Genomic DNA, 12607 nt, shown 5'->3' with positions numbered 1-12607 from the left:
TGCCCCGAAGAAATCAGGTAGCAGAATGGACATGGCATAGTTGTGCCCCGAAGAAATCAGGTAGCAGAATGGACATGGCATAGTTGCGCTCTGAAGAAGTCAGGTAGCAGAATGGACGTGGCATAGTTGCTCACCGATGGGCATAGTATACACGAAGGTGATTGTCATAAAATAAATAAATTACTTAAAAATATTATAGTAGTAGCTGCATTTTTAAGAACATCTGTCTATTTTACCGCTTGTGAATTCCTCGATCACGTGGTTTAAAAAACGGAGCCTATCGATATCGGTAGGCTATCGATAATCACTGCATAAACAGCAGAAAAACAGTTAATAAAGTACTGCCAACTTCATGGAGTTCATTTTAATGGTAAGCTATCGATAATCACTGCATAAACAGTAGAAAAACAAAGTACCGCAAACTTCATGGTGTTCACTTTAACGGTATCGATAATGAATAATAAATCGAATAAGAAATCAATAAGTTTGGTTGATTACGAGGCTCGAGTTTCCGTAATGTCTTTTCTCTACCTATTTCATCGGGGCGCAACTATGCCCTGACGCTTTTTTCTACCCGATGGGAACGGGGCGCAACTATGCCCACAAAACAGGGACCCTTTTTTATCTGCTGAATTTTACCTGATCATGGGGCGCAACCATGGCCTGCCCAGTTTGTCTAGTTTTTACTTGTAAAATAAGGTATAAATAATAATAATAATAATAATAATAATAATAATAATAATACTTTGCATTTTTAATGTGTGTGAACTTCTTATTACATTTACGACTGCACTTTTCACACTTCGCTCTACCCTGTACACTAGGATAGGGAAAAAAGGTACTACCACTTGCACACGTCCAGGCTCAACCCAAGAGAGAGAAGAAAAGTGTGTGAATCCCCGATACGTCATAGCACTCAGCCATACGGGCTATTCCATCTCAAATCGACCGAAATATAGAGAAAATTGACCTTGCAATTTTTAAATACAATGACACTTTTTCTGTCCGTAGACAACTGTGTTTGAGGCATCAGAATTTCATAGTGTTTAAATTAATAATATTTTAATTTATCGTATTTTCATAAAAGTAGCAACTTTAAACTGTTGTGGCTCCGAAACCCTGTCACCCAATGATCAAAATCATGGTTTATTTTGATGCTGAGAAGTTAAAGTTTATATTGACATGTAATAGTAATATACGTTACAAGAGCGGTATGTTGACGTTTTCATGGTCGAGGAAAAGATTGAAAAAGCGAAACGTTTAAAACAAACATACCGCTCGTGTATCGTACATTATTTTGTGCGAAGATCGTTTATTATATAGCTGAAAGACGAATTTCTAATTAGCTGCAATGAAATCTCCATGTTGGTTTCTGTTTAATGACGGCAACTTCGAACACCAAAATATCTTTTTTTTCAGCATTGTTGCTATAAAATGTTTTCTGTGTTTACTATACTCCAGCAGGCCGTGATATAGTCTGTCTTTTTTTTCCCCCAGTCTATAAATGCGAACTTAAAACAAACGGTAATGTTATGTAATGATTTATTTTTCATTTTGATATTTTAACAATATTATGTATATAACATATTGCAGTAATAACATCGGCATCTGGAATCTTGTTGATTTTTTCACGGCTTCCTTAATGTTACTTGTATCAGGAATGCAATAAGTTTCGTGGAGTAGTAGACTTTACTTAATTTTTGCAAATATTTAAAAACAATAATTAACATTGCAATTTAGGTGAAATTGCAGTGGTAAGTTTCCAATTTATAATTATTACTATGTTAAAGGTCTCTAAATATCATATGTTAAAAGCCTAAAGCAGTAAAATGAATGTCGCGCTTAAGCGGTAAGAAGAGGGAAATTGTTATGTGTGTTATGTTGGGAATACTGAATGTGGTATTTCACACTTACTGCGTATTGGTCCTGTGCGGAAAACAAGCAAATACGCACGATCTCGCACAAACAGTTTTTCTTACTTTTTATGGAAATGAAGAAATTTAGATTTTTCTTCATTAATACGCCTTTGGCCACGAAAAAATATTTTTAAAATATATGGTTAGATTCCGCATTGAAAGTTCAAATAAACATATTTTTTACTGATGGCACGTTGATAATAAAGTATTGAAAATATCAAATAAAGAAAATAAATAGTACGCGCGTGAACTAACCAGCTGACTGTGAGACGGGAGGTAGTCGATACAAGTAAGGCCAGGAGGCAAACACTTGATATTTCGTCTATTAGCGCATAGCTGGGCTAGCTTTATCACAGTTTTCATAAACACAGGAGTAAAATGACGCCCAACCCTCCCTTATCTTCAGCTCTCAGCCAGTGCGTGCTGTACTGCGCCGTTCAAATCTAGGCGTGTGAAAATAATATATTTATTAGGCCTCGAAACGTATTGCCGTATCACTAAGCAAACAATGCCGAATCCCTCTTAATAATGCTAGGTTTTTTCTCAATATTTTTTTTACATTTTTACAAATGGCCAAAAAGCCTAAAAGCAAGTAAAATCAGATTATCTGTCTCTCTGTGTGCAATAAAAATAAGGATTACTTCTTAACATAACCTACCAAATGTCAGCTTCAAAATAAGCTCTCGTTCAATGTTCTGCAGTAAATGGTTCCAGAGTTCTGAGCGCTGAAAGAGGATTGTTTTTATAAAATACGCTAAATTTGTCGCTCAATAATACGAAAACCGTTTGACTTTCGATAGTATATTTTTGAAACTGCACTCCCCTCAGCACCTTGTATAAGTAGGGAAAAAATTAGAGTATAAAAAAATGCGAGATTTTTTACTGATCGATTTCATATGGAATAGCCCATACACTTGCACCTAAGACTATGTGTCAGGGTTGAAAGATCATAAGCGGGGCGAGAGGAGAAAAATCCAAACAATCAGTGGTACTAGAAATGAAGAGAATGCGTACGGTCCAAGAGTCGGACCGTACACCTTAAGGAAAGCGCAAAGTACCATATTTGTACGGTCCAAACCGTAAGGTTGGCAACACTGATACGAGTATTGTAAATTTTACTCGTGTATGTGACAGCTACAGAGTCCAGACGACTGAAGTCGGAAGATTAACTTGAATGACAACAACTGGAATCTAATTACTTTTCGTCCCACTCAAAAGGCAAAAGGTTAAAGTCGGCAACTCTTTGATACTGAATCTATACACTCTATAATATATTCTTCCACGAATGATTCACTTAATCATCCGTAAATATTCTTTGACGAATATACGCGCCCACACATTGCGATGACCAGCAGTGTCTGACGATAACAGCTCAGAAAGTGTTTTGTTTTCAGTATACACGCCGCGGTATAACAATCATTATTGTTGATATAATATATGACATGTCCCCAGCATATCAATTCAACTCTCAGAAGAGCGATAAATATAAACATAATATTTTGTCGGCTCCGATGAGAAACATGGGTATTCCTCGTGGTTTGTTCAGAGTTAGTAGATGGCAGTGATATAGAGTTCCGGACAGAGCAGTGGTTCTGGACGACTTGGAAATCTACAGACAGGAAACGGAGCCTCATAATCGCAAAGAATCATCCGAACCAGGGTTGCCAAAGTGGGCGAAAAGTCGCGGCTTGGGCTATTCTGCAGCCCTGTTTGAGACCAATTTTTACTTCAGGCGATCTGTGAATTTTTGGGCTACTAGAAACTTTGGCGAGCGAAATTTGGGCGGATGGGAATTCCTTGTAATTTTTAAAATATCTTATCTTTTTCTTTCGTTTTTCTTTGAGTTTGTTTATATTTAACATGACCTGGGTTTTCGATCTCTAAATAATTTATTTCTTCTAATAATTTATACAATAATTGAAATACACGTGAATTATCATCCAAGTGAAACCACAGTGTTACATCTCGACGTGTATTCGATGGGGCTTCCCCATGCCCACTCCGTCGCTTACCTGAGGAGGCTCAAGTGTAGAGACTAGATACAGTGGAAGGTGCAACTTACATTCAATTAATAGTTAGTTCGTGGGTTTAGACAAGAAAAAGTTGACAGTTGATCAACTATTTTACTGTGTTATTCGCTGTCGGTATGCGTGTTATTTGCAGCAATAGTGATTATGAGTTATTGTCCGCCGCTGTAGAGTAACGGTTAGCCCAGGTTCAAATCCCGATTTTGACTAGTTAACGGGTTGAGTTTTTTAAGGGGTTTTCTCTCAACCCAATAAAAGCAAAAGCTGGGTAGCTTTCGGCGCTGGAACTGCGCTCATTTCGCTGGCATTATCACCTTCATTTCACTCAGATGTTAGGTTTTTTTTTAGTAGGTTATTTTACGATGCTTTATCAACATATCAGGTCATTTAGCGTCTGAATGATATGAAGGTGATAATGCCGGTGAAATTAGGCCGGAGTCCATCACCGAAAGTTACTCAGCATTTGCTCATATTGGGTTGAGGGAAAACCCCGAAAAAACCTCAACCAGGTAACTTTCCCCGGCCGGGAATCGAACCCGAGCCACCTGGTTTCGCGGCAGACGCTCTAGCCGTTACTCCACAGGCGTTGACCAGATGTTAGATAACGATCGCAGTTGATACAGCGTCTTAATATAAACAATTAAAAGTTATTTATTATTTTTATTGTCTGTGTATTTATTTACAAGACTATAAACAGTGTGTTCATTATTGTCTCTTTCACACTGCGTATTGTAACAAACCATACCTTGCGTGGTAAAGGGATTATTGTTTATAGTGATCTCCCCAAGGCTAACTCATGGGTAAGCAATCGAAAGGGCCTATCTTCCTCAGAATGGACCAATGCTTTAAAAATGTCAAGCAATATTTCGGCGGTTCGCGCAATACCGGGCAGAACTCTAAGCAACACCCGCTGCCGTCATCCAGACTGTAGCGAGCTTGAAACACTTGGACACGTGCTTGGACAATGCCCCAAAGGCGAGCTGCTGACCAATGCTAGACATCATCGTGTACGACATGCTTTGGCGATATCGTTAAAAACTTTAAATTGGGAGATTCATGAGGAAGTACATTGTGTATCATCAGATGGTTCTTTTAGACGGGCAGACATTATTGCTATTAACGGACGCTTAAAACGGGCTCTTGTTCTTGACCCTACTATCCGTTTCGAAAGAAACCTAAATCAGGCCACCGAAGTTGATATTGAGAAGAAGTCCATATATGAACCTTGTCTGCCGTATCTTTCTCAAAAGTACAACGTCCCTCTTAAACAATGGTCTGTCATTGGTTTGCTGTTTGGCAGTAGAGGTTCAATCACAAAATTCACATGGAATTATCTTAAGGTACTTCACATTCCTTTTGATTATGTAATGTCTGTCCTTATAAATATTATCAAGGATTCTCTTCAAATATTACATCATCATCTCTGTTTCAATTAATCAACTTATATTTGCCACCAACAATTAACTTTCTTTTTTTTTTAATCTATCACATCACATTATTGTACATGTTTATTGTATTCAGGACCCTTATGGTCACTCAAATTCTTTGAGCTGATGTCTATAATTTGGAAATTTATTTTCTCTCTGCGATATTATTAATAGTTTGTATAATTGCAATCGGAAAGTGGGAAAAGTTTACAGTAAGAACTGTCGAGTGGAACTACAGGCACAAAAAGTAGACTTGAAAACGTAAATTCGTCAAAATACAAATAAAATTCTGCGTCTATATTAAATATCAATCTTGCATGCATTGCTTGAAAACGTAAAGTTGAAATAAACGTTGAACCGTGTAGATGAACTTATGAGATATTAAACAAGTATCAATTTCCTGAATTATTATTAACAAATCGAGAGATGTATTATATATCTTCGCAATGTACCTGTTTCAGATATTATAACAGAATTTTTGTCTCTCATTACGATAGGAGATAATCTGAAAGTAAAATTTTGGACGATTGTTTCCTCTAAAAGTCTACTTTTAAAGAAATAATAGCGAATTTCCCTGAAAACAATCTGGCAACCCTGATCCGAACATAAAAATCACATTGTGACAAAATCGCTATTACGTATCACAGCGATCTTTCAGGAGCTGTCACAGTTTGGAGTTGTGGTGGCTAAACACTGTCAGACTCCACCTTTACAGTCAGAAGCTACGATATCACATGGCGCTAGAGAAAAGCTATGATCAGTCCCAATTAAAACCACGAGTTTAATAGACTACACTTAACAGAAGTATTTCAACGGCGCTGGTTAAGAAAATACGATTTTGGGAACATGACTTGTTAGCGCAGAAGAAGAACGATTGCTAGTGAAGCCTCCTCTTTTGACTATTTAATATGGCGGGTGATAAAAAAGGCAAGTCCAGAAGCGGAGATGATGTTGGGAGCAAACACAGCATGTTAGCACTTGAACTGCTCTCAGCAGCTTATCGAATTGCTCAAATGGAACTGACATATAATGGACGAGAAAAGTGGAATCTAAGAATGGCAGAGAGAAAGAGCAAGAAAGGAAAGAGGGGGAAATCTTATTTAAGAAGAGGTGCTTCAGATGTTCTTGAAACTTATCGCATCAGAATGTTTGCTTTTCAGACTACGTTTGAAGAACCACATTTCCATTATTTCAATAAAACGATTTACTGGACGTATCTTCGTTCCATGTTTATATACAGATCTATTGACAAGTATACTCTTTGCAACTCATGTATGCAAGTAGGAAAAAGAATTTCTGTTTCGGAACAACTTGTCGGTTAAGCTTTCGTAAAAGAAATTAATATTATAACAGGATTCATCACAGAAATTGTGATTTGACGTATTACAAATTACAACTTCAGAAAATATATGAATTTAAGGCTACATAAAGTACAGACTTGTAAAATATTATCAAAATTATACAATAATTAAAATGAGCAATGATTCTTTGGGAGGGAAGTATATCTGGGAGACCTATGTAGTTCATTTATGGTACGCAGAAGAACTCCGCAAAATTTCCAGACCTTTTTCCTCCCACATTGAATTCGGTACACAAAAATATTTCGCAAAATTTGTCGACCTTTCCCTACCTACATTGAATTTATGGTACGCAGTAAAAAAAAACTCCGCAAAATTTGCCGACATTTCCCCTCTTACACTGAATTTATGGCACGCAAAAAACTCCGCAAAAGTTGTCAACTTTTCCACTCTTACATTGAATTTATGGCACGCAAAAAATTCCGTAAAATCTGTCAATCTTTCCCGTCTTACATCGAATTTATGGCACGCAAAAATCGCAGAAAAAAATTGTCGACTTTTTTCATCCCATATTTAATTTATGGCACAGAAAAAAAAACTCTGTAAAATTTGTCGACATTTCCCCACTTACATTGAATTTATGGCACGTAAGAAAACTCCGTAAAATTTGTCGACCTTTTCACTCACAGATTGAATTTATGGTACGCAAATGTACTCCGCAAAGTTTGTCGACTTTTCCCTCTTATAATGAATTTATGACACTCAAAGAAACTCCACAAAATTTGTCGACCTTCCCCTCCTACATTGAATTTATGGCACGCAAGAAAACTCCGCAAAATTTGTCGCCATTTCCCATCCCACATCGAATTCATGACACGCAAAAACCTCCGCAAAATTTGTCGACCTTTTCCCTCCCACATTGAATTTATGGCATGCAAAAAATTCCGTAAAATTTGTCAATCTTTCCCCTCTTACATCGAATTTATGGCACGCAAAAATCACAGCAAAAATTGTCGACCTTTTCCATTCCATATTTAATTTATGGCAGAGAAAAAACTCTGTAAAATTTGTTGACTTTTCCCCACTTACATTGAATTTATGGCACTTAAGAAAACTCCGTAAAATTTGTCGACCTTTCTCCTCTTACATTGAATTTATGACACGTTAACCAATAGTTTAATGACGAATCGAAGCATAAGACAAGAAATGTATATTCCACAAAATTGAATATATGTGTCTCATCTTGCACTGATATATGTATTTGTAAATATGCACGTAAGAGGAGTAGTTTATTAGTACATTCCTCAGTCTAAATATGCAATCATGCGAGTTTAATTGTAATGTTATATTTTAAAATCATTTTATTCTAAAAGTAATTGAGTGATTCTGGAATTGCACCAAGTTCTTACCTGTTCTGCATTTTGCCAATTGTCAGGCAACTTCCTGGACCTCTTCTTGTGTTCGCCTCGTTTCTTGCCTCGACCTCTCCGCCTCCTATTTCCTCCTCTCCACCTCCTATTTGAAGTCAACGATCCTCCAGCTGGTAGAGGTATCGTATTCCCATCATCCCTTGAACCACCAGCATTGGAATTTTTCCTGCCCTGCAGAAGAGTTCCCGGAGAAGTTCTAGGCACACTTTTAGTGGGACTCGGGTCTCCATCTGGCAACTCATTATCTATTATTGATCTCACTACACGCCGATGTGGCAAACTGTCATCAGATGAATCCACATCATTTGTTTTAAGAACGAAAGACTTGGAGCTGTTTTTTACTGAATTATGTTTCTTATTAGTAAACTTGTCTTCAGAATTACGGAGTTTTGTTTTTATATGAAGCCTTCTCCTTCTGAAGGTATTCTTTCTCTGATTTTCCAATTCGTTCTTTTTCGTATCTATTCTATGACTTGCAGTTTCTATGGAATTAGAGTCTTCAAATGAATTTTCGCGACTTTCTTTTAAAGCTTTAGATTTGTGCTTATGTCTGAGACCACTATCTTCGTTCTTCTTGTAACTGTTGTCGGATGTTTCTATATAAAAATCATCATCTTTTGTCTTGTTGGTTGTGTCCATCGTGCTAGTAGTAATTGTTGCAAGATGTTTTGGCACTGATGACACGCCTCTGAGGAAATCTCCGCCAGCTGTTTGCAACATTTCTGCCATGGTATGCGTGTGTGGAGGCGGTAGTTGCATATGGCTTTCGCCACCGTCATCCATTAGACCGTTATCAGGACTGTCCTCAGAAAACACAACCAGAAATGCTGGCGAAGCAACATTGTTCTTCGTCACGTTATTGTCTTCGGGATCACGAAGGAAATGCTCTGGAGAAATTGGCCTTCCTTTTGGTGCTTCGAACCGAACGCCTAACATTAGCTCTACTGCTGGGCCTTGAGCATTCAAAAGAAGTTCCCGCAGCACGGGTGTGATATCCAGTGCATGCCAGCCTCCTCTTGTAGCTTGGGGTACTGGGACGGAGGCCAAAGGCATAGTCCTTGCTCTACTAGGTCTTTCTCTTTGCGTTCCTGATGATGAACGAGATCGTCCAGGAAAATGGCGCACTTGAAGGATTTGGTAGAGGCGAACTCTGTAAGGAGGTGCTAGAACTCTACGACTGTAGTGGTTGTTGTGGTGATGGCGAGGTAGGCGACGTCGATGAAGGTGAAGTTGTGCCAAGTGAACTTCTTCTGTTTGATCGATGCACGTCACGTTGAATATCAACAGCTCTGACGTCGAACTGGCTCCACTGCTTTGGTGCTGGTGACCTGTAGAACAAACAAATTTATTGTCACGTACTTTGTAATAAGAGTTTATTAATGTTTGTAAGGATGAATTGAAAATTAATTTTGTGTAGAAAAAGTTTTACAAACTTAGATTTAAACTTCAATTACTTGATAACTTTGAAAAACGTAAATTACAAATACCCAAGTATCACGGATTTTTCACTATTTCTTTCTTTGATAAGGTATACAGTGGACCTTCACAAATAGACACAGCAATGGTCCGTGTGCGAGACAAGGTACGAACGCTGTCTTTCTACGGAGTACTGCGGACATTGGTAAACATAAGGGCTGTACAATGTTTTTATGACGTGCGGACTGAAACATAAATAATTAACGTATATAATTTTAAATAATATATTGTAGTATATGCAAAATATATAACAAAACAAATCCGTGATTAAGTATAATATATACGTAATACATCTGAAACATAAAACAAACTTCTAGAGGAAAAACTCTCTAAATATATCTACATACGGGGCTTTCATTTCAAAACTTCCCACCCTAAATAACTAGTTAATTAAATTGAATTCAATTTAAACCAAAAAACACGTAAATTTAGATATCAAGGGGGAAGTCTTAAACCAGGCTTAATTGCATTTTAGATTTCACCTCCCACCCCCAGCCACTCCCACTTTGAAATTTCAAATGGCATATATTTTTATACTTGAATACGAAAGAGCATTCAATTGTTTATACACCACATTCATTTGTTTTTGAATCTTTTCTTTTCTATCGTCGCCTGGCAACCTGCATTTTTGTTATTGTTGATTAGAGCCGAAGAGAATAAAGATACAAAAACTTATTGAGCATTTCTTGTAATAGTTGTGTTTGTGTATTAAATTATTTTAAAATGGTATATATCCTTCAAGACAGAACATAAATCATCCCTATTGATTAAATTTAGGAAATACACAAAATAAGCTGTCTTTCATCCCACAATCAACTGATGATAATCACTACAGAATTACTCGTAATTAGATGAATTTTGTTTTATCCTGTGCACTGTTATGATCGAAATGTCAAATTCTTGAGGGATGGCTCTGATTGATTCACCTTTTTTAAACGGTTTCAATATTTGTAACTTCTACTTCAATATAAGTACACATTTTTTGTTCCCTGCCTTGCTGCCAACGTGTACGAGTATCTGCACACTACTGCACTGGTTCAACTGGTTAACCCTGTGCAGCACGGGACAGGATGCGTTGACTTACCTTGTATCGTGAAGTATATGAGAGTGAGCGTCTATTTGTGGAGTTTCACTATATTAACACTTAGAAGTGCATCAAAATATGAAGAAAATAACTTGTGGTAACTCTCTACACTGTGGGTATGAATTCAGATTATGATAAAGGAAGTCAGAAAAATTCCACATTAGAAAGAGTCTGTCTTCTACGATCGATAGTTTCTAACGATATTTTTACTTCAATTTTTATTGTACCTGAGTTTCTGAATGTACTTGACTCCCACCCCTTTCACTAATGTCCTTGATAACGTCAGTCACACAAACGTACGGCCGCTGTTGCTAGCAGTGAAGTAAACAGTATAAAGTACAGTGTGTTTCAGAAATATGTTGCATTTTCTATAGAAGAAAGAGCTTATATTATTGAAGTTTATTTTCACACAGGTATGGTGTGTAGCATAACTGAATTTATCTGTGTGGACTTAGCACAAGTGAAGATTAGAGTTACCGAAAGTACGGTACCCTATAATATGGTACGGTACTTAACAACATTATTTAAACAAGAGTTTTGTTTTACTATTTGTAGGTATGAAGGACGATGACGGAAACTGGAATTACAATGTAACCGAATGTGAACAACAGTTTTTCTTGTTTTTTTTTTTTTTTTTCACAATTTCCTGATTATATCATTACGGAATATTTTCGTAGAAATGTCATTAATCTGGTAGATAAATTTAGAGCAACAGAGTGTACAGAAAGGAAGAAAAGTGTATGATGGCCAACAAAGGTGACAGAAGATGCTGTAGAAGATGCTAGAGAAAGGATGCAGCGAGGTCCTAATAAGTCGGCCAAGAAGTTAGCTGTAGAAATTTGGGTTTCTTACGGAAGTGCTCACAAAATTCTCAGGAATAAATTAGGTTAGTAATATGCTGAATAAAATAGATATTACATAATGTATATAACCGCCTGAACTTGTGTTTGTGAAAAAAATTGTTACTATTCTACTGTTTTTTTATATATAAAATACTGTAGAGTAATGACCAAACTGAAAATCGTAATACTATATTTCCCTGTAACATAAATGGATACACTACTTTTCTCTCCTCCTATAGCTAGTAAAATTATTTGTTTACATATTGCACTAGCAACTCCAAACTCCTGTAATGGAAAGGGGGGGGGGGAACAGTGTTTCGAAGTATAGCCAGGTTAATGTTAAAAATGTTAGTAAAAATAAAGTGATGTCCCTGTACAATAACAACACGCGTATAAAAGAATTATGCTCATCGATTAGAATGTAAGCCTACAAAATGGTCTACCCACTTTACGAGTACTTGCAAGAGTTACGAAAGATAAACAAAAACAGAGTCCTCCAGATATGACGACACGGAACATACAAAAACGTGGCCTCCCACAGCACGCCTCATACGCGTCGAAATTCAAGAGCGTGAAGTTCACCTCAGTCTCTTGTGAGCTACTAAATGGACTACTCATTCGTGCTTACCATAGTGCAACCTTTCATGTTATTTTTCAATAGTTTTGGAACACTTACGAGGTTTGTCATTCGTGCGCAGTGTAGTGCAAGCTATTGTGTTTATCTAATTGTTTGGAAACACTGAAGGGATTACTCATTCGTGCGTAGTGTAATGCAAGTTACTGCTTTTTTATTATTTGCGAATGCAGTACAACATATTGAAACGAGTTTTTATAGAATTAAGTTATGAAAAAAGTGGGAAAAAATAACACGAGTCATTTCGAAGATTTCGCAAAGAGATTAGCGTGTATTTCGGAAAAGTTTTCGACGATGTCAAAAATGTACGCTACTAAACAGGCGGAGGACACTTTCGAAATCGGCCGCCGATTATACAGTATTAACTTTATTATCTAAAACCTGCTTACAAGCTAACGTTCTGACTGGAGCAGATAAAAAATTAATGTTTTTCTTCCACCATGTTCTACTTCATTTTTGTTTGTAAAATTGTA

At 37.0% G+C, this 12607-nt stretch overlaps 1 protein-coding gene across 2 annotated transcripts in view; it reads right to left on the bottom strand.

The window, feature by feature from the left end:
- The window catches only part of LOC138700275 (uncharacterized), a 585867-nt gene that overhangs the window by 74018 nt on the left and 499242 nt on the right, over positions 1 to 12607 (bottom strand). For both annotated transcript variants that reach the window (XM_069826779.1, XM_069826780.1), the window contains exon 2: positions 8078 to 9426. In XM_069826779.1, the coding sequence (XP_069682880.1) occupies positions 8078 to 9426 (1349 nt within the window). The remainder of the gene's footprint in view (positions 1 to 8077; positions 9427 to 12607) is intronic.

This window comes from Periplaneta americana, chromosome 5, assembly GCF_040183065.1.
Source record: "Periplaneta americana isolate PAMFEO1 chromosome 5, P.americana_PAMFEO1_priV1, whole genome shotgun sequence".
Classification (NCBI taxonomy): domain Eukaryota; kingdom Metazoa; phylum Arthropoda; class Insecta; order Blattodea; family Blattidae; genus Periplaneta; species Periplaneta americana.
This window is presented reverse-complemented; position numbering and strand designations above follow the sequence as displayed.